The sequence below is a fragment of the Salmo salar genome, chromosome 03, assembly GCF_965601325.2.
Source record: "Salmo salar chromosome 03, fSalSal1, whole genome shotgun sequence".
Taxonomy (NCBI): domain Eukaryota; kingdom Metazoa; phylum Chordata; class Actinopteri; order Salmoniformes; family Salmonidae; genus Salmo; species Salmo salar.
This window is the reverse complement of record NC_138293.1, coordinates 44,402,032-44,425,452: the sequence shown is the minus strand read 5'-3', so window position 1 is coordinate 44,425,452 and position 23,421 is coordinate 44,402,032. Positions and strand designations below refer to the sequence as shown.

The 23,421-nt window shown below is 43.9% G+C and overlaps 1 protein-coding gene across 1 annotated transcript in view; it reads right to left on the bottom strand.

Annotated features, from left to right (window-relative positions):
• Positions 1 to 23,421, bottom strand: part of LOC106600499 (excitatory amino acid transporter 5) — a 97,451-nt gene that overhangs the window by 6,298 nt on the left and 67,732 nt on the right. The window contains exon 8 of the mRNA XM_082973097.1: positions 10,816 to 11,010. Coding sequence (XP_082829223.1) covers positions 10,816 to 11,010 — 195 coding nt within the window. The remainder of the gene's footprint in view (positions 1 to 10,815; positions 11,011 to 23,421) is intronic.

Sequence of the window (23,421 nt, the reverse complement as noted above, 5' to 3'; positions counted from 1 at the left end):
TACAGTGTCCAACACCTCCCAATTTTTTTATTTTTTTATTTTTATTTTACCTTTATTTACCTAGGCAAGTCAGTTAAGAACAAATTCTTATTTACAATAACGGTCTACCCCGGCCAAACCCAGACGACGCTGGGCCAATTGTACGCCGCCCTATGGGACTCCCAATCACGGCCGGATGTGATACAGCCTGGATTCGAACCAAATCAAATCAAACTTTATTTGTCACCTGCGCCGAATACAAGTGTAGACCTTACCGTGGAATGCTTACTTACAAGCCCTTAGCCAACAGTGCAGTTCAAGAAAGATTTAAGAAAATGTTTACCAAATAAACTAAAGTAAAAAATTATAAATGGTAACACTAAAATAACAATAATGAGGCTATATACAGGAGGTACCGGTACCGAGTCAATGTGCGGGGCTACAGGTTAGTCAAGGTAATTTGTACATGGAGGTAGGGGTGAAGTGACTATGCTTAGATAATAAACAGCGAGTAGCAACAGTGTACAAAACAAATCTGGCGGGGGGGTCAATGTAAATAATCCGGTGGCCATTTGATTAATTGTTCAGCTGTCTTATGGCTTGGGGGTAGAAGCTGTTAAGGAGCCTTTTGGTCTTATACTTGGCGCTCTGGTACCGCTTATCGTGCGGTAGCAGAGAAAACAGTCTATGACTTGGGTGACTGGAGTCACTGACAATTTTTAGGGCTTTCCTCTGACACCGGCTAGTATATAGGTCCTGGATGGCAGGAAGCTTGGCCCAGTGATGTACTGGGTCATACGCACTACTCTCTGTAGCGCCTTATGGTCAGATGCCGAGCAGTTGCCATACCAGGCGGTGATGCAACCGGTCAGGATGCTCTCGATGGTGTAGCTGTAGAACTTTTTGAGGATCTGAGGACCCATGCCAAGTCTCTTCAGTCTCCTGAGGAGGAAAAGGTGTTGACGTGCCCTCTTCACGACTGTCTTGGTTTGTTTGGACCATAATAGTTTGTTGGTGATGTGGACACCAAGGAACTTGAAACTCTCAACCCGCTCCACTACAGCCCAGTCGATGTTAATGGAGGCCTGTTCGACCCGCCTTTTCCTGTAGTCCACAATCAGCTCCTTTGTCATGCTCAAATTGAGGTAGAGGTTGTTGTCTTGGCACCACACTGACCTCCCTATAGGCTGTCTCATCGTTGTCAGTGTTGTGTCGTCAGCAAACTTAATGATGGTGTTGGAGTCGTGTTTACCCACGCAGTTGTTGGTGAACAGGGAGTACATTGAGGGGACTAAGTACACACCCCTGAGGGGCCCCAGTGTTGAGGATCAGAGTGGCAGATGTGTTGTTGCCTACCTTTCCCACCTGAGGGCGGCCAGTCAGGAAGTCCAGGATCCAGTTGCAGAGGGAGGTGTTTAGTCCCAGGGTTCTTAGCTTAGTGATGAGCTTTGTGAGCACTATGGTGTTGAACGTTGAGCTGTAGTCAATGAACAGCATTCGCACATAGGTGTTCCTTTTGTCCAGGTGGGAAAAGGCAGTGTGGAGTGTGATAGAGATTGCGTCATCTGTGGATCTGTTGGGGCGGTATGTGAATGGAGTGGGTCTAGGTTATCCGGGAGGATGCTGTTGATGTGAGCCATGACCTGCCTTTCAAAGCACTTAATGGCTACCGACATGAGTGCTACGGGGCAGTAATCATTTAGGCAGGTTACCTTTGCTTTCTTTGGCACAGGGACTATGGTGGTCTGCTTGAAACATGCATGCTTTGAGTATACGTCCTGGAAATCCATCTGGCCCCACGGCTTTGTGAATGTTGACCAATTTAAAGGTCTTGCTCACATCAACTACCAAGAGCATTATCACACAGTCGTGCAGAACAGCTGGTGCTCTCATGCATGCTTCAGTGTTGCTTGCCTCGAAGCGAGCATAAAAGGCTTTTAGCTCGTCTTGTAGGCTCTCGTCACTGGGCAGCTCACGTCTGGGTTTCCCTTTGTAGTCTGTAATAGTTTTCAAGCCCTGCCACATCCAATGAGCATCAGAGCCGGTGTAGTAGGATTAAATCTTAATCCTGTATTGACACTTTGATTGTTTGATGGTTCATCTGAGGGCATAGTGGGATTTCTTATAAGCGTCCGGATTAGTGTCCCGCTCCTTGAAAGGGGCAGCTCTAGCCTTAAGCTCAATGCGGATGTTGCCTGTAATCCATGGCTTCTGGTTGGGATATGTACGGTCACTGTGGGAACAATGTCGTCGATGCACTTATTGATGAAGCCGATGACTGAGGTGGTAAACACCTCAATGCCATTAGATGAATCCCAGAACATATTGCAAAACAGTCCCATAGCGTAGCATCCGTGTCATCTGACCACTTCCATATTGAGCGAGTCACTGGTACTTCCTGCTTTAGTTTTTGCTTTAAGCAGGAATCAGGAAGATAGAATTGTGGTCAGATTTGCCAAATGGAGGGCGGGGGAGAGCATTGTATGCATCTCTGTGTGTGAAGTAAAGGTGGTCTAGAATTTCTTTCCCTCTGGTTGCACATGCTGGTAGAAATGAGGTAAAACCGATTTAAGTTCGCCTGCATTAAAGTCCCCGGACACTAGGAGCGCCGCTTCTGGATGAGCATTTTCTTGTTTCCTTATGGCCTTACACAGCTCGTTAACCTCTATGGGCTAGCGTCCCACCCGTGGTGCACTCCATCAACAGCAGGTGCATTTCAAGAGCGGCAAATTTGAATCCAAATAAATGTCAAAATTCAAATTTTTCAAACATACAACTATTTTACACCCTTTGAAAGATAAACATCTCCTTAATCTAACCACGTTTTACGATTTCAAAAAGGTTTTACGGCGAAAGCATAAATTTAGAGTATGTTAGGACAGTACATTTACAAGAGTTGTGTGTAATGTTTTGTCAATTCAAAGACAGGGTCACCAAAACCATAAAACCAGCTAAAATGATGCACTAACCTTTTACAATCTCCATCAGATGACACTCCTAGGACATTATGTTAGACAATGCATGCATTTTTAGTTCTATCAAGTTCATATTTATAACCAAAAACAGCGTTTTACTATGGCATTGATGTTGAGGAAATCGTTTCCCTCCAATAACCGGCAGTCAAGTCAGCACCACAAATTAAATAATTAAAATTAGAAAACATTGGTAAAATATTATATTGTCATTTAAAGAATTATAGATTTACATCTCTTGAACGCAATCAACTTGCCAGATTTAAAAATAACCTTACTGGGAAATCACACTTTGCAATAATCTGAGCACTGCGCCCAGAAAAATACGCGTTGCGATACAGACTAGACGTCATGTTGGGGAGATCTAAAATCGAAAATACTATGTAAATAATCCATTACCTTTGATTCTCTTCATCAGATGTCACTTCCAGGTATCACAGGTCCATAACGAATGTAGTTTTGTTCAAAAAAGCTCATCATTTATGTCCAAAAATCTCCGTCTTGTTAGCACATGATCTAAGCCCGCCGGACTTCACTTCATGAACGAGGGGAAAAAATATATTTACGTTCGTTCAAACATGTCAAACGTTGTATAGCATAAATCATTAGGGCCTTTTTTAACCAGAACATGAATAATATTCAAGGTGGACGAATGCATTCTCTTTTATAACGTATTGGAACGAGGGTACCCAACATGAACTCGCGCGCCAGGTGTCTAATGGGCCATCATCGTTCCATGGCTCTTGTTCGGTCAGATCTCCCTCCAGAAGACTCAAAACACTTTGTAAAGGCTGGTGACATCTAGTGGAAGCAATAGGAAGTGCCAAAATATTCCTCAGCCCCTGTGTTTTTCAATGGCATAGGTTTAAAGGTAATACAACACATCAGGTATCCACTTCCTGTCAGAAAATGTCTCAGGGTTTTGCCTGCCAAATGAGTTCTGTTATACTCACAGACACCATTCAAACAGTTTTAGAAACTTTAGGGTGTTTTCTATCCATATATAATAAGTATATGCATATTCTAGTTACTGGGTAGGATTAGTAACCAGATTAAATCGGGTACATTTTTTTATCCAGCCGTGCAAATACTGCCCCCTAGCCCTAACAGGTTAAGTGCGGTCTTAGTGCCAACATCAGTTTGTGGAGGTAAATAGACGGCTACGAATAATATAGATGAGAACTCTCTTTGTAGATAGTGTGGTCTACAGCTTATCATAAGGTACTCTACCTCAGGCGAGCAATACCTCGAGACTTCTTTAATATTAGACATCGCGCACCAGGTGTTATTGACAAAAAGACAAACACCCCCACCCCTCGTCTTACCAGACGTAGCCTCTCTGTTTTCCCAGTGCATGGAAAATCCCGCCAGCTCTATATTATCCGTGTCATTGTTCAGCCACGACTCGGGGAAACATAAGATATTACAGTTTTTAATGTGGTAGGATAATCTTTATTTTGCAATGATTGCAGAAGGCACCCTGACCTCCGCCCCCTTTTTCTTTGTCTTTTCTTCACGCAAATGATGGGGATTTGGGCCTGTTCCCGAGAAAGCAGTATATAATTTGCGTCGGACTCGTTAATAGGGTGCCATTTGAATAGAATTTTACCAATAAATCAATTCGAAATCAAATCAAATGTATCGGTCACATACAAATGCTTGTGTTCCTAGCTCCAAAAGTGCAGTAGTATCTAACAATTAACAACAATACACAAATCTAAAAGTAAAAGAATGGTATTAAGAAATAGGATGAGCAATGTTGGAGTGTCATTGACTAAATCCAGTAGAATAGAATACAGTATACACATATGATATGAGTAAAACAGTATGTATATATTATTAATGTGACTAGTGTTCCATTTCTAAAGTGGCCAGTGATTCCATATCTATGTACAGTATATCAGGCAGCAGCCACTAAGGTGCAGGTTTGAGTAGCCGGGTAGTAGCCGGCTAGTGATGGCTATTTAACAGTCTGATGGGCTTGAGATACAAGCTGTTTATCAGTCTCTCGGTCCCAGCTTCGTCTGTGCTGACCTCGCCTTCTTGATGATAGCGGGGTGAACAGTCCGTGGCTCCGGTGGTTGATGTCCTTGATGATCTTTTTGGCCTTCCTGTGACATCGGGTGATGTAGGTGTCCTGGAGGGCAGGCAGTATGCCCCCGGTGATGTGCTGGGCAGACCGTACCACCCTCTGGAGAGCCCTGCGGTTGCGGGCGGTGTAGTTGCCGTACTAGGCGGTGATACAGCCCGACAGGATGCTCTCAATTGTGCATCTGTAAAAGTTTCTGAGGGTCTTAGGGGCCAAGCCAAAGGTTGATGTGGATAGGGGCGTGCTCCCTCTGCTTTTTCCTGAAGTCCACGATCAGCTCCTTCATTTTGTTGACGTTGAGGGAGAGGTTATTTTCCTGGCACCACTCCGCCAGGGACCTCACCTCCTCCTTGTAGGCTGTCTTGTCATTGTTCGTAATCAGGCCTACTACTAATCCTTGACCTGTCATCCTGTCATACACAGCATGTACTGTATATTATGTGCACCCACACATACACAAAAATACAGATACAGTAATTGACATTTGACACGATGGCTGAGTTTCTGTCCCGTTTGGCCTCACTGTTTGGGAAGCCTCTGGGAACACACTGACACACATGCTGCGTTGCAAATAGCACCCTATTCCTTTCATAGTGCACTACTTTTAACCAGAGCCCTATGGAACCTGGTCAAAAGTAGTGCACTATAATGGGTACATGGTGCCATTTAGGACATACACTCTGACACACAGTCTATCTCTGGAGCCCTGGACGCCCTAGAGGCGGATGCTGGAGTGAGTAGTCATGCTGTACTTCGCTCCGTGGGTAATATTACATTTCATTACATTACATTACAACGGAACGATTTGATTAGTGTAATGTTAGCTAGCTAGCTACATAGTTGTCTTTGCATCAAGGATAAAGGTGTAGCTAAAGGTGTAGGTGTAGCTTTGAGAAACTAACTTTGAGAAACTAACAAGGTTAGCTAGCCAGCTGTATTTGTTCGTTCGTGCCGTTTTCCAAACGGCGTCAACACCACAACATCACAGCCACTGCTAGCTAGCCAACTTTACCAACTAGCAGTACTGTAGAAACTAAATACATTACAACGGAACGATTTTATTAGTGTAATATTAGCTAGCTACATAGTTGTCTATGTATCAAATATAAAAGATAAAGGTAAACGCAGCCACTGCTAGCTAGCCAGCTAGCAGTACTGTATCATTTTTAGTCAATAAGATTTTTGCAACGTAAGCTTAACTTTCTGAACTTTCGAGTTGTGTAGTCCACTTGTGTAGCTAGCAGGACTGACTTTGTGTTAGCTAGCCAATGTTTAATTACTTCTGCGTTATGAAAGGAACTAGAAACGGACACGAATGATCCATTGATAGTTTGTTGTAACCAAGTATTGGTGCTAACCGTGTGTTATTGGATGCTAGCATGCTAGTTAGCTACGGCGTCATAGGACACGGTGCACTGGGTGGGTTTCACGGAAGAATACTGTACCAAGTTATCTAGCTGAATAAACTAAGTTTGAGCCTATTCCTGGAAACATTGAACCACTGTAGTTTACATCAATTATAATTTCTAAAGTGGAAGTTGGAAAAGTTATATTTGAGTGTTTCAGTGAATGGTTAGTGAGGGAGGCCCTGCTCTCTCGCTTCCCCAGTTGTTTACTTAATTTTCATTCCAATCTCCTTTGCATTAGCTGCTCTTCCTCTCCTGTAGCCTATCAACTATGTGTCTGTCTATCCCTGTTCTCTCCTCTCTGCACAGGCCACACAAACGCTTCACACAGCATGGCCGCTGCCACTCTAACCTGGTGGTCCCAGCGCGCACGACCCACGTGGAATTCCAGGTCTCCGGCAGCCTCTGGAACTGCCGGTCTGCGGCCAACAAGGCAGAGTTCATCTCAGCCTATGCTACCCTCCAGTCCCTCGACTTCTTGGCGCTGACGGAAACATGGATTACCACAGAAAACACTGCTACTCCTACTGCTCTCTCCTCGTCTGACCACGTGTTCTCGCATACCCTGAGAGCATCTGGTCAGCGGGGTGGTGGCACTGGAATCCTCATCTCTACCAAGTGGACATTCTCTCTTTCTCCCCTGACCCATCTGTCTATCTCCTCCTTTGAATTCCATGCTGTCACAGTCACTAGCCCATTCAAGCTTAACATCCTTATCATTTATCGCCCTCCAGGTTCCCTTGGAGAGTTCATCAATGAGCTTGACGCCTTGATAAGTTCCTTTCCTGAGGATGGCTCACCCCTCACAGTTCTGGGTGACTTTAACCTCCCTACGTCTACCTTTGACTAATGCAAAAATCTTATTGACTAAAAATGATACAGTACTGCTAGCTGCTAGAGTTGGCTAGCTAGCAATGGCTGCGTTTACCTTTATCTTACCTTTATCTTTGATACAAAGACAACTATGAAGCTAGCTAACATTACACTAATCAAAACGTTCCGTTGTAATGTATTTAGTTTCTACAGTACTGCTAGTTGGTAAAGTTGGCTAGCTAGCAGTGGCTGTGGTTTTGTGGTGTTGACGCGTTTGGAAAACGGTGCGAACGAATGAATACCGCTGGCTAGCTAACCTTGTTAGTTTCTCAAAGCTACACCTTTATCCTTGATACAAAGACAGCAAAGACAACTATGTAGCTAGCTAGCTAGCTAATCAAATCAAATCGTTCCGTTGTAATGAAATGTAATATTACCCGCGGAGCGAAGTACAGCACGACTACTCACTCCAGCATCCGCAGACGACACACAATTAATCTTCTCCTTTCCCCCTTCTGATAACCAGGTGGCAAATCGCATCTCTGCATGTCTGGCAGACATATCAGTGTGGATGATGGATCACCACCTCAAGCTGAACCTCGGCAAGACGGAGCTGCTCTTCCTCCCGGGGAAGGACTGCCCGTTCCATGATCTCGCCATCACGGTTGACAACTCCATTGTGTCCTCCTCCCAGAGTGCTAAGAGCCTCGGTGTGACCCTGGACAACACCCTGTCGTTCTCCGCTAACATCAAGGCGGTGACCCGATCCTGTAGGTTCATGCTCTACAACATTCGCAGAGTACGACTCTGCCTCACACAGGAAGCGGCGCAGGTCCTAATCCAGGCACTTGTCATCTCCCGTCTGGATTACTGCAACTCGCTGTTGGCTGGGCTCCCTGCCTGTGCCATTAAACCCCTACAACTCATCCAGAACGCCGCAGCCCGTCTGGTGTTCAACCTTCCCAAGTTCTCTCACATCACCCCGCTCCTCCGCACACTCCACTGGCTTCCAGTTGAAGCTCGCATCTGCTACAAGACCATGGTGCTTGCCTACGGAGCTGTGAGGGGAACGGCACCTCCGTACCTTCAGGCTCTGATCAGTCCCTACACCCAAAGAAGGGCACTGCATTCATCCACCTCTGGCCTGCTCGCCTCCCTACCTCTGCGGAAGCACAGTTCCTGCTCAGCCCAGTCAAAACTGTTCGCTGCTCTGGCACCCCAATGGTGGAACAAGCTACCTCACGACGCCAGGACAGCGGAGTCAATCACCACCTTCCGGAGACACCTGAAACCCCACCTATTTAAGGAATACCTGGGATAGGATATAGTAATCCTTCTACCCCCCCCCCCCCCCCCCAAAAAAAGATATAGATGTACTATTGTAAAGTGGTTGTTCCACTGGATATCATAAGGTGAATGCACCAATTTGTAAGTCGCTCTGGATAAGAGCGTCTGCTAAATTACGTAAATGTAAATGTACAGATTGACCAGTACTCCGCTAAGAACAGCCAAACGTCACAGGAAAAGACAGGACGCTACAAAATAATATAAAAACCCTCCTTATAACTCTGCCGTGACAAGATAGCTGAGTAATACAGGTCATATGGGTCTTACTGCCAGGAGATTACTGCCTGCCTGGCCACAGTCGGTCTGCGTCCAAATAGGCACCCTATTCCCAATCTAGTGCACTACTTTGACCAAAGCCCTATGGGTCCTGGTCAAAAGTAGTGCACTATATAGGGAATAGGGTTCCTTTTAGAAAGCAACAGTTTGTGATGAGTAGAGGAGGATAGGATAGGTCTGCTTAATGTTATTACAGTTTAACATGTCATTAAATTAGGGGAGAGCAAAGCCATTTTACACTGCAGATCTGCAGGTGTGGTGGAGGAGGAGGGGTCTGGGCTAGTCTGTCTGCCTGTCTGTCTGCCTGTCTGTCTGTCTGTCTGTCTGTCTGTCTGTCTGTCTGTCTGTCTGTCTGTCTGTCTGTCTGTCTGTCTGTCTGTCTGTCTGTCTGTCTGTCTGTCTGTCTGTCTGTCTGTCTGTCTGTCTGTCTGTCTGTCTGCCTGCATGCATTTATCTACGTGTTTGATTCAGTATAATCTCATAATATTCATTCATTCATCCTAAAAACTGTAACACCAGATACATGTCTGTGTGGCACAAAACGCAAAGCTAGAGATTTGTTGTACCCTTGGTGCTATTTTGGACAAAATAATTCCACACATGCTTATCATTGGTGCCTATAAAATGTAGCCGCACAGGCAATACACATATCTGGATGATTAAGCAATCAATATGATAACCATGTATTTTCCACCCCATTCCATTCCAGGAAATTCCATTGCAATAATCGGATCTTCCAACATTTCTCCAGGTTTTTTACCTATTTGTTTACATCACGTGTTGTAGTCATAAATACTTTCTACGTATTTAATAAGTCAGTCTGCAATTATAATTCAGATGCCCCATTCATCCATTTTCATACTAAGGCCGGTGGTCCCAATTTCGCTTGTAGACAATATGTATTTTAAATGCGTTCGTGGAGATTGCATTCAAGGCAAACGCTACAGATGTCGGCTCAATTACAAATGAGTTTTAAAGCGGCAATCTGCAGTTGAAACAATAACAAAGCGCACTCCCTGCCCGTTTCTGTAAAATGCTATTGTGATGGGCCTGAAGAAATGTGACCACTTTCAAAATTCATAGACAGAGCCATAGATGCAAGAACTGACCATTCATGATATGGACGTATATATCCAAAATAGTAGTTCTAGGCCTAGATTCAATCAGATCAAGCGTTAACCGGAGATCGCTGACACCTGCATAGCTGATGATTTGGTGGTGTCGGAGGTGAGACTGTGTTGGAGCTGTCGAATCAGTGAACAGCTGCTCTTGTGATCATTGTCACGAAGCCACACACGTCCCACTCATGTTAAAGTGTACAACGAGAAAGTGTAGGCTATATAGAAATGATGACGCTCAAATGGAAAATCATTAAACTAAATAATGAGGATTTCTATCTGCCTAATCGAGGTGTAGATTACTTTTCACATTCCAGTGTTCTAACTTACAAACAAGGCTGCGTGGGATTTCTCTTAATGAGACTCCGTGCAGCCAATGGCAATGTCCGCTTTAGGTATAATGCCAGAAGCCGCTTGTGGATTTGACTGCTCTAACCCAGTTCCAAACCGGCACCGCCAAAACATCAGCTTTGTGGATGTCGGCTAAAGCGGATCTGATTGAATCGGGCCCTTAACCATGTTTTGTGGCTATATAGTGTTTGTTTGCATTTACTTTATTTACAAACATTGGAGTAAAACAAGCTTATATTTTGGGATCTGATTGGGTAAGCTCATTTTTAAGTTATATTTATCAAGAATCAATGGGTACATATAATTAAATAATGAGACCAAAAATGGGAATACAACCACAGTGCCCCTTTAAAAGTAAGCGTGCTATAGTGTGGTTTCTGATTGAATCCCGGCCTAAAATACTAGAAACCCTCTCACAAGAATTTCTTGACTCTCCCCTCCCCCTAAGACTATAGGATGCATACCTGATAGTGATGATCTGGCCAAAGTCCAACTCGTAGTTGTTAACCTGGGCGATGAAGATGGCCGCCACTGCCTCATAGAGTGCCGTCCCGTCCATGTTGATGGTGGCGCCCACGGGGAGTACGAAGCGGATGATGCGTCGGTCGATGTGGTTGTTCTCCAGGAGGCACTTGAAGGTTATAGGCAGTGTGGCAGAGCTGATGAGACAAAGGAGCAGATTGCGTTTTAGATAAGTATTAATATTGGATTAAACTCGGTCAACTCTATTGTCTTGTAAATTGAACAGGCATTACCATTCAACATTAATGATGGGTGGACAGGCGGCCATATTGATTGTACTTATGTGTATGAGTCAAATCAGCATGGTCTGAGGGGTTTTTCCCATTCTAGGGATTCTATTTCTATGATTAGATTAATGTGAAATGGGCTGTGCTCAACTCTATTTTAGCTGCAGGCAGTCTGTGTTAACTGACAAACTCAGGTAACAGTATTTCACTGAGGAATGGTATTTGAAGATATTAGTGCTTTCCATAATGAGTAATATAGTTGCTTGGCATAGCAGCTAACCTAGCTGCTAACAAGCTATCAAACTAGCAAAGTTTCCTTGACAGCTTGAACATAGCCTGCGACACGGTTAGCCCTTGTCACTGGGACCATTTATTGTCCCGGACTTGTGGCTGTCTAAATCTCTTCTGTTTGTTGTTGTTTAAATCTGACCTGCGACCTGCCCTCTCTGGAAATGTGTGGAGTGCCAGTATTAGCCTAAGTTGCTACCGTGGCATCCAAAGCCAAAGATGGGAGTCATGGCGAGGACAGTGTTTCTCTATCACAGGTAAAGAATCTTTTAAACAAACAAAAAGGGTTATACAAGCAGTTTTTGCAACAACAGAAAAATGGCTTAAAGAGCATTGTCCAAATACTGATGGACTCAACTAACAAAAGAATGGACAATCTGACCAGAAAGGTCCAGGACATTTTACATTTACATTTACATTTAAGTCATTTAGCAGACGCTCTTATCCAGAGCGACTTACAAATTGGTGCATTCACCTTATGATATCCAGTGGAACAACCACTTTACAATAGTGCATCTAAATATTTTAGGGGGGGGGGATTAGAAGGATTACTTGATCCTATCCTAGGTATTCCTTAAAGAGGTGGGGTTTCAGGTGTCTCCGGAAGTTGGTGATTGACTCCGCTGTCCTGGCGTCGTGAGGGAGCTTGTTCCACCATAGGGGTGCCAGAGCAGCGAACAGTTTTGACTGGGCTGAGCGGGAACTGTGCTTCCTCAGAGGTAGGGGGTCCAGCAGGCCAGCGGTGGATGAGCGCAGTGCCCTCGTTTGGGTGTAGGGACTGATCAGAGCCTGAAGGTACGGAGGTGCCGTTCCCCTCACGGCTCCGTATGCAAGCACCATGGTCTTGTAGCGGATGCGAGCTGGAAGCCAGTGGAAGCCAGTGGAGAGAGCGGAGGAGCGGGGTGACATGAGAGAACTTGGGGAAGGTTGAACACCAGACGGGCTGCGGCGTTCTGGATGAGTTGTAGGGGTTTAATGGCACAGGCAGGGAGCCCAGCCAACAGCGAGTTGCAGTAATCCAGACGGGAGATGACAAGTGCCTGGATTAGGACCTGCGCCGCTTCCTGTGTGAGGCAGGGTCGTACTCTGCGAATGTTGTAGAGCATGAACCTACAGGATCGGGTCACCGCCTTGATGTTAGTGGAGAACAACAGGGTGTTGTCCAGGGTCACGCCAAGGTTCTTAGCACTCTGGGAGGAGGACACAATGGAGTTGTCAACCGTGATGGCAAGATCATGGAACGGGCAGTCCTTCCCTGGGAGGAAAAAGCAGCTCCGTCTTGCCGAGGTTCAGCTTGAGGTGGTGATCCGTCATCCACACTGATATGTCTGCCAGACATGCAGAGATGCGATTCACCACCTGGTTATCAGAAGGGGGAAAGGAGAAGATTAATTGTGTGTTGTCTGCATAGCAATGATTGGAGAGACCATGTGAGGATATGACAGAGCCAAGTGACTTGGTGTATAGCGAGAATAGGAGAGGGCCTAGAACAGAGCCCTGGGGGACACCAGTGGTGAGAGCACGTGGTGCGGAGACAGATTCTCGCCACGCCACCTGGTAGGAGCGACCTGTCAGGTAGGACGCAATCCAAGCATGGGCCACGCCGGAGATGCCCAACTCGGAGAGGGTGGAGAGGAGGATCTGATGGTTCACAGTATCAAAGGCAGCAGATAGGTCTAAAAGGATGAGAGCAGAGGAGAGAGAGTTAGCTTTAGCAGTGCGGAGAGCCTCCGTGACACAGAGAAGAGCAGTCTCAGTTGAGTGACCAGTCTTGAAACCTGACTGATTTGGATCAAGAAGGTCATTCTGAGAGAGATAGCAAGAGAGCTGGCCAAGGACGGCACGTTCAAGAGTTTTGGAGAGAAAAGAAAGAAGGGATACTGGTCTGTAGTTGTTGACATCGGAGGGATCGAGTGTAGGTTTTTCAGAAGGGGTGCAGCTCTCGCTCTCTTGAAGACGGAAGGGACGTAGCCAGCGGTCAAGGATGAGTTGATGAGCGAGGTGAGGTAAGGGAGAAGGTCTCCGGAAATGGTCTGGAGAAGAGAGGAGGGGATAGGGTCAAGTGGGCAGGTTGTTGGACGGCCGGCCATCACAAAACGCGAGATTTCATCTGGAGAGAGAGGGGAGAAAGAGGTCAAAGCACAGGGTAGGGCAGTGTGAGCAGGACCAGCGGTGTCGTTTGACTTAACAAACGAGGATAGGATGTCGTCGACCTTCTTTTCAAAATGGTTGACGAAGTCATCCGCAGAAAGGGAGGAGGGGGGGGGAGGGGGAGGAGGATTCAGGAGGGAGGAGAAGGTGGCAAAGAGCTTCCTAGGGTTAGAGGCAGATGCTTGGAATTTAGAGTGGTAGGACCTTAAGAACAGTTTGCAGTTCTCCCAGGGAAAGGTGGATGTCCTAAAATACTTGCGGCAAGATGACACCAAACTGTAAGTACTCTTGAGAGGACATTAGCACTCTCTGTAAATCATTATTAACAATGACTGGGAAAAAATATTATCTATAGGGGCAATCCAAGAGGAATAACATCGTTGTGGATGGCATACCAGAGTCTTCACATGAGAACTGGGTCGAGTCTGAAGAGAAAGTAAGAAAAATGATCACTGAAAAGCTGCAGATGGATCATAAGAAGATTGAGGTGGAGGCCATCCACAGGTCTAGAACATGTAACCAGCCTAGCTGACAGACCCAGGCCGATAGTGGCCAATTTCTTGAGGTTTAAGGACAAGATGGCTGTTCTAAAGAGAGCCAAGAACTTGAGTGGAACCAACATCTTCCTCAATGAGGACTTTTCTGAAGCTGTGCGCCAGAGGCAGAAAGAACTTATCCCAGTTATGAAAGCTGCCAGAGAGCATGGGACCATTGCTTACATCCACTACTACAGGCTCATTGTCCACCCTCCCTCCCAAAAGACTGGGAGGAGTGAGAGAGCCAAGCTTCTGGGTCAGTAGCTTCAGCCTAACATCACACACACACACACACTTATTTATTTATTTTGTCTACATATTATGTCTATCTGCGATAAGCTACCAAGGAAAGGGCTAACAATAGTCCATATTAATACATGTAGCCTTAGAAATAAGGTACATGAAATCAATAATTTCTAACATTGGATAGCATTCATATACTGCCCAACTCTGATTGATTGATTGATTGATTGATTGATTGATTGATTGATTGATTGATTGATTGATTGATTTGATATACTGGCAAACTCTGAAATTCATTTGATGACACAGCAGTAGTAACAAAGGGATATTACATCTACAGAAAATACAGAAAAGCCTATGGGGAAGGTGTTGCTGAATAAGTTCAGAGGCATATTCATGTAAAGCTTAGAGAGGATATCATGTCAAATGTTGTTGAAGTGTTGTGGTTACAAGTTCACCTGCCTCATCTAAAGTCTCTTCTTTTAAGATGCTACTACAGGCCACCATGTGCTAACAGTCAGTATTTTAATAATACTGTGTGTGTGCAATGCTTGACAACATGTGTGATGTTAACAGAGGTCTATTATCTGGGTGACCTGAACATTGACTGGTTAGCAACTAGCTGTTCTCTCAAGAGGAAGCTTTTAACTGTTTGTACTAATAATGGCTGTAATGTGACCCAGGTTATCACTCAATCAACGAGTGCATACCAATAGTGTTGGATCTGTGACATCCACTTATATTGATAATTTCTGCTCTAATGCTGCAGAGCTTTGCTCCAAAGTCAGTGCTTAATTTGAATCGGATCCTACCGGACCAGGATCCGGCACCTCTCAGTTTTGGACTGCTTCGTTCTGGAACCTATTTGCCTTCATCCGGTACCTCTCCTGGCATGAAAAATACTTTTAACTGTTTGCTTTTATTCCAATTTTTACATTACAATCAGAGTTAGTCAAATTAAAGTTGACTCCCCTGTAATTCTCCTGGCTGCCCCCTAAAAAAACGTAATGTGAAAACGTGCCTGATAATTGATTCGTGTTGGCCCGGCCCAGGCTTATGATTTATGCAACATTGTCGCCTATATAGACCAGCACGTGGACATTGCTGTGGTGAGAGAGAGAAGCCTACCTCTATCTCACACAGAACTAGAATGAGATTCACTTTCTATGGTCTCTCTCCCTCTCTCTAGTCTGATAGACATGCACCTGCAACTGTCAGCTCTCCAGCATTACACTTTATCATTTATTTCCTTAAAGAATCATAGCCACACAAAGGGTTCTGGAGGTGCCAAAGTTATAGAATTACTTCTGTTTGTTCAGAAATAAATGAAATAATTCCAAATACTACACCAGGAGAATGGCTATAATTCTTTAAAAAACAATGTCTAGCTGTGGATTGTGTGTAGCCCAATCACGAGGCATGCCGAAAGTCGGGTACGTGCGGCACATCTGGTAGTAAACAGCATGCAGCCAAAACAGGCTTTTGCAATATTTAAAATACAATTGCGGGAAAATACAGGTTTGAAAGCAAATGGATCCTGCTGAAAAGAGAAGACTAATCTGTCCAAGTTATCAATTTTCAAATAAGCCTATTGAGAGAGATGAGCTTTTGGCACGAGCGCATCGCCACTCAGCATCATTGGGTGAGTCAGTGAATGTATTTTTAATTTAACCTTTATTTAACTAGGCAAGTCATAACAACAAATTCTTATTTACAATGACGGCCTACTCCGGCCAAACCCGGACGATGCTGGGCCAATTGACTGTAGTGATGCCTCTTGCACTGAGATGCAGAGCCTTAGACCGCTGCGCCACTCAGGAGCTGAAAAGGGAAAGCTTTTTTAGGACTATAATTTCCTCCTCATATTGCACAATATGTGTCTTCACACACCTACAGTATGTATAGGCTATTGATGGGTTGAAGTTTTTTTTTTTATCTCAGTTTGTCAGTGTCAAAATAGTCTGTCATTTCGATCATTTGCTAGGACTTAAAAAATATTCTGCTAAAGTCTCCAGTCATCTAAAATGATGTAGAATTGCATGAAATGTGTTTATAAAGGCCACATTTGTACCAAACCCTAGGCCACAAAAAATGTCCCCATGTGTTCAACTTCTGCAAAAGCCTCTACTAGGGTTGTAAAAGGTTTGTAAACTTTCCGGTAAATGTCAGAAATTTCCGGAAATATTCCATGTGAAGTTAAGCCCTGGAATTGGGGATTTTTGCTTAAATTCATCAAAAAAGTTAGCTTATAACAGTGAACCTTTTTGTGGGATACACATAAGGCAATTCTAGGTCTTGTGACATATTTTAGTTAAACTATCCCCAAATCAATGGAATTGCAACCCTCTGCATGCGCAGTGCATTCTTCCATCACATGTACAGTGCACTCTTCCATCACATGTACAGCTGATTCTCAAGATCTTTCACACTAATGAGATGCTATTGAGCCCACACTGCTAAACTGTCTGAGACAAGGACTACATGCTTTCTGGTAAGTTTTGATTACAATACTGGGTGGGGTGAATATATTTTATATGACATACATGATTTTTTGTTAACTAGTAAATAGTAGCCTCATCTGGCCAAGTGCATAAAGTTCCCTCAGCGCCCACAACAAGCAACCTCTGACAAAAGTCCCTCTACTTCTATTCTATTCGAGGTTCCCATGTGTAACTCTGTGTTGTTTTTGTCACACTGCTTTCCTTCATCTTGGCCAGTTCACAGTTGTAAATGAGAACTTGTTCTCAACTGGCCTACCTGGTTAAATAAAGGTGACATAAATAAAATAAAGAGGTGAAAATTATAAATCAGACACCTTATCAATAGCAACAGCTCATGGTCCTCCTGGAATCAGAAGGTTTTTTGACTCAGTGGAGGAAAGTAGTCAGAGAAATGCTGATGAATGCCTTGCTCAAGCTGTGTATGCAACTGGTTCACCTCTGATGGTCATCGGCAATGTGTATTGGAAGAGATTTCTGAATGTTCTTCACACTGCATACACCCCTCCAACCAGACATGCTTTATCTACTCATTTGCTGTATGTAAACTTCCGACTTCAACTATACATACATACATACATACATACATACATACATACATACATACATACATACATACATACATACATACATACATACATACATACATACATACATACATACATACATACATACAGTTGAAGTCAGAGGTTTACGTTACATACACCAAATACATTTAAACTCAGTTTTTCACAATTCCTGACATTTATTCCCAGTAAAAATTCCATGTCTTAGGTCAGTTAGGATCACAACTTTTATTTTGAGAATGTGAAATGTCAGAATAATAGTAGAAAGAATGCATTATTTCAGCTTTTATTTCTTTCATCACATTCCCAGTGGGTCAGAAGTTTTCATACACTCAATTAGCATTCGGTAGCATTGCCTTTAAATTGTTTAACTTGGGTGAAATGTTTTGGGAGCCTTCCACAAGCTTCCCACAATAAGTTGGGTGAATGTTGGCCCATTCCTCCTGACAGAGCTGGTGTAACTGAGTCAGGTTTGTAGGCCTCCTTGCTCGCACATGCTTTTTCAGTTCTGCCCACAAATTCACTATAGGATTGAGGTCAGGGCTTTGTGATGGCCACTCCAAAACCTTGACTTTGTTGTCCTTAAGCCATTTTGTGACAACTTTGGAAGTATGCTTGGGGTCATTGTCCATTTGGAAGACCCATTTCCGACCAAGCTTTAACTTCTTGACTGATGTCTTGACATGTTGCTTCAATATATCCACATAATTTTCCTCCCTCATGATGCCATCTATTTTGTGAAGTGCACCAGTCTCTCCTGCAGCAAAGCACCACCACAACATGCTGCTGCCACCCCGTGCTTCACAGTTGGGATTGTGTTCTTCGACTTGCAGGCCTCCCCCTTTTTCCTCCAAACATAACGATGGTCATTATGGCTAAACAGTTCTATTTTTGTTTCATCAGACTATAGGACATATCTCCAAAAAGTACGATCTTTGTCTCCATGTGCATTTTCAAACCGTAGTCTGGCTTTTTTATTGCGGTTTTGGAGCAGTGGCTTCTTCCTTGCTGAGCGGCCTTTCAGGTTATGTCGATATTGGACTCGTTTTACTGTGGATATAGATACTTTTGTACCTGTTTCCTCCAGCATCTTCACAAGGTCCTTTGCTGTTGTTCTGGGATTGATTTGCACTTTTCGCACCAAAGTACGTTCATCTCTAGGAGACAGAACGCGTCTCCTTCCTGAGCGGTATGATGGCTGCGTGGTCCCATGGTGCTTATACTTGCGTTCTATTGTTTGTATAGATGAACGTGGTACCTTCAGGTGTTTGGAATTTGCTCCCAAGGATGAACCAGACTTGTGGAGGTCTACAAATAGTTTTTTCTGAGGTTCTTGCCTGATTTTCCCATGATGTCAAGCAAAGAGGCACTGAGTTTGAAGGTAGGCCTTGAAATACATCCACAGCTACACCTTCAATTGACTCAAATAATGTCAATTCGCCTATCAGAAGCTTCTAAAGCCATGACATAATTTCTGGAATTTTCCAAGCTGTTTAAAGGCACAGTCAACTTAGTGTATGTAAACTTCTGACACACAGGAATTGTGATACAGTGAATTATAAGTGAAATAATCTGTCTGTAAACAATTGTTGGAAAAATTACTAGATGTCCTAACCGACTTGCCAAAACTATAGTTTGTTAACAAAACATTTGTGGAGTGGTTGAAAAATTTGTTTTAATGACTCCAACATAAGTGTATGTAAACTTCCGACTTCAACTGTATGTACCCACATACATATACAGAAGGCCAGCATCCTGGAGTCGCCTCTTCACTGTTGTCGTTGAGACTGGTGTTTTGTGGGTACTATTTAACGAAGCTGCCAGTTGAGGACTTGTGAGGCGTCTGTTTCTCAAACTAGACACTCTAATGTACCTGTCAATCAATCAAATTCAATCAAATGCATTTATAAAGCCCTTTTTACATCAGCCGATGTCACAAAGTGCTGTCCTCTTGCTCAGTTGTGCACCGGGGCCTCCCACTCCTCTTTCTATTCTGGTTAGAGCCTTTTTACATTTACATTTTACATTTTAGTCATTTAGCAGATGCTCTTATCCAGAGCAACTTACAGTGGTGAATACATACATTTCATTTTCATTTCATGCATTTATATATACTGCTCAAAAAAATTAAGGGAACACTTAAACAACACAATGTAACTCCAAGTCAAGCACACTTCTGTGAAATCAAACTGTCCACTTAGGAAGCAACACTGATTGACAATACATTTCACATGCTGTTGTGCAAATGGAATAGAACACAGGTGGAAATTATAGGCAATAAGCAAGACACCCCCAATAAAGGAGTGGTTTTGCAGGTGGTAACCACAGACCACTTCTTAGTTCCTATGCTTCCTGGCTGATGTTTTGGTCACTTTTGAATGCTGGCGGTGCTTTCACTCTAGTGGTAGCATGAGACGGAGTCTACAACCCACACAAGTGGCTCAGGTGGCAAGAAGGTTTGCTGTGTCTGTCAGCGTAGTATCCAGAGCATGTAGGCGCTACCAGGAGACAGGCCAGTACATCAGGAGACGTGGAGGAGGCCGTAGGAGGGCAACAACCCAGCAGCAGGACCGCTACCTCCGCCTTTGTGCAAGGAGGAGCAGGAGGAGCACTGCCAGAGCCCTGCAAAATGACCTCCTGCAGGCCACAAATGTGCATGTGTCTGCTCAAATGGTCAGAAACAGACTCCATGAGGGTGGTATGAGGGCCCGACGTCCACAGGTGGGGGTTGTGCTTACAGCCCAACACCGTGCAGGACGTTTGGCATTTGCCAGAGAACACCAAGATTGGCAAATTCACCACTGGTGCCCTGTGCTCTTCACAGATGAAAGCAGGTTCACACTGAGCACATGTGACAGACGTGACAGTCTGGAGACGCCGTGGAGAATGTTCTGCTGCCTGCAACATCCTCCAGCATGACCGGTTTGGCGGTGGGTCAGTCATGGTGTGGGGTGGCATTTCTTTGGGGGGCCGCACAGCCCTCCATGTGCTCGCCAGAGGTAGCCTGACTGCCATTAGGTACCGAGATGAGATCCTCAGACCCCTTGTGAGACCATATGCTGGTGCGGTTGGCCCTGGGTTCCTCCTAATGCAAGACAATGCTAGACCTCATGTGGCTAGAGTGTGTCAGCAGTTCTTGCAAGAGGAAGGCATTGATGCTATGGACTGGCCCGTCCGTTCCCCAGACCTGAATCCAATTGAGCACATCTGGGACATCATGTCTCGCTCCATCCACCAACGCCACGTTGCACCACAGACTGTCCAGGAGTTGGCGGATGCTTTAGTCCAGATCTGGGAGTAGATCCCTCAGGAGACCATCCGCCACCTCATCAGGAGCATGCCCAGGCGTTGTAGGGAGGTCATACAGGCACGTGGAGGCCACACACACAACTGAGCCTCATTTTGACTTGTTTTAAGGACATTACATCAAAGTCTGATCAGCCTGTAGTTTGGTTTTCCACTTTAATTTTGAGTGTGACTCCAAATCCAGACCTCCATGGGTTGATAAATTGGATTTCCATTGATTATTTTTGTTTGATTTTGTTGTCAGCACATTCAACTATGTAAAGAAAAAAGTATGTAAAAAGATTATTTCATTCATTCAGATCTAGGATGTGTTATTTTAGTGTTCCCTTTATTTTTTCAAGCAGTGTATATATATTTTTTTTGTACTGGCCCCCTGTGGGAATCGAACCCACAACCCTGGTGTTGCACACACCATGCTCTACCAACTGAGCCACAGGGAAGGCCGTGAGGTGTTTGTTTGCGCTGTTCTGTGAAGGGAGTAGTTCTCAGCGTTGTACCAGCTCTTCAGTTTCTTGGCAATTACTCGCATGGAATAGCCTTCATTTCTCAGAACAAGAATAGACTGAAGAGTTTCAGAAGAAAGTTCTTTGTTTCTGGCCATTTTGAGCCTGTAATCGAACCCACAAATGCTGATGCTGAAGATACTCAACTAGTCTAAAGAAGGCCACTTTATTGCTTCTTTAATCAGAACAACAGTTTTCAGCTGTGCTAACATAATTGCAAAAGGGTTTTCTAATGATCAATTAGCCTTTTAAAATGATAAACTTGGATTAGCTAACACAACGTGCCATTGGAACACAGGAGTGATGGTTGCTGATAATGGGCCTCTGTACGCCTATGTAGATATTCCATAAAAAATCTGCCGTTTCCAGCTACAATAGTCATTTACAACATTAACAATGTCTACACTGTATTTCTGATCAATTTGATGTTTTTTAACAAAAAATGTGCTTTTCTTTTAAAAACAAGTACATTTCTTAGTGACCCCACTTTTGAACGGTAGTGTACATTTTATGGACACAGTCTGTTCTACAATAGTTATATTTTGTTTGTTTTTACTCCTGTCCTTCCTCTATCCTCAACCTCTCCTATATATTTATGATGTCCATCCGTTTTGATTACTATTTGTCATATCTTTCAAACTGTGTTCTTTCAAAACAAGTTCTTAACCTATATACATTTTGCGGGCACGGTATGTTTTACATTAATTATCTTGTTATTAGTCCCAACCTTCAGCGCCATTCAATCCCTCCCATCTATCTCTTAACACCATCCATTTTGGATTTCTATCTGCCATATATTTTTCAACTGTGCTGTGATGTTTCACCAAAGTTCTGAACCTTTCTATTCTCATTGTTTCTACAGATTGTAAAATTGAAAATACTTTTTTTGTTGCTAAAAGTATTATTATATTATTGATCGATTGACTATGACTTTTCAAATCGCCCAGTAGTGCTATCTGCAGGGTTAGCTCCAGGTAAATATTGCAATTCTTCAGCCATTCCTGGACCTGTGACCAAAAACAAGCTACAGCACATATGGACAGTACCAAACAAATGATCTAATGATTCTGCCCTTTCGCAGCAAAATCTGCAGAGCTGGGAAGGTTGTATCCCCCATATAAATAATGTTCTATTGGTTGCAAGAATTCTGTACAATAATTTAAATTGAAAAATGTTACGTTTTGAATCCGGCATCATTTTGCGTATCATTTCATAAACCATGTGCCATGGAATCGGTATGTCAAAAATCTCTTCCCAACTATTTTGCAATCTATATGGCACGGCTGTCAATTTTTGGGTCCTTAAATGAAACCGGTATACTTTTTTATTTATCACAATTTTCTTTAACCAATTACTGTATGGTCTTTAATGCAAGGCCGACAGACAAGTTCCTTACTTTTTCCCCCTGAATAAAGGGAAAAATTCCTTTCTTGAACATAGGGTGAGACATTCTTACTAATTTGCTAGAGAACCAGTTCGGATTTAAGTATAACTTTTGTATGACTGAAGCCTTTGGTGAGGGGTCTAATGCTTTAAAATGTAATAATTTCTGCCTTACGAATTCATATTCAATGCCTCGCAAAGAAAGGCACCTATTGGTAGATGATTAAAAATAAAAGCAGAAATTGAATACATTCACATTTGAGGGGAACGGCACCTCCGTACCTTCCGGCTCTGATCAGTCCCTACACCCAAAGAAGGGCACTGCGTTCATCCACCTCCGGCCTGCTCGCCTCCCTACCTCTGCGGAAGCACAGTTCCCGCTCAGCCCAGTCAAAACTGTTTGCTGCTCTGGCACCCCAATGGTGGAACAAGCTCCCTCACGACGCCAGGACAGCGGAGTCAATCACCACCTTCTGGAGACACCTGAAACCCCACCTCTTTAAGGAATACCTAGGATAGGATAAAGTAATCCTTCTAACCCCCCCCCCCCAAAAAAAGATATAGATGTACTATTGTAAAGTGGTTGTTCCACTGGATATCATAAGGTGAATGCACCAATTTGTCAGTCGCTCTGGATAAGAGCGTCTGCTAAATGACGTAAATGTAAATGTAAATGTAGGGTTAGTGTTATGGCTAGGGTTGTGGCTGGAGCTAGGGTTAGGGTTGTAGGGTTATGGCTAGGGTTATGACTAGGGTTAGTGTTATGGCTAGGGTTGTGGCTGGAGCTAGGGTTATGGTTATAGGGTTATGGCTAGGGTTATGACTAGGGTTAGTGTTATGGCTAGGG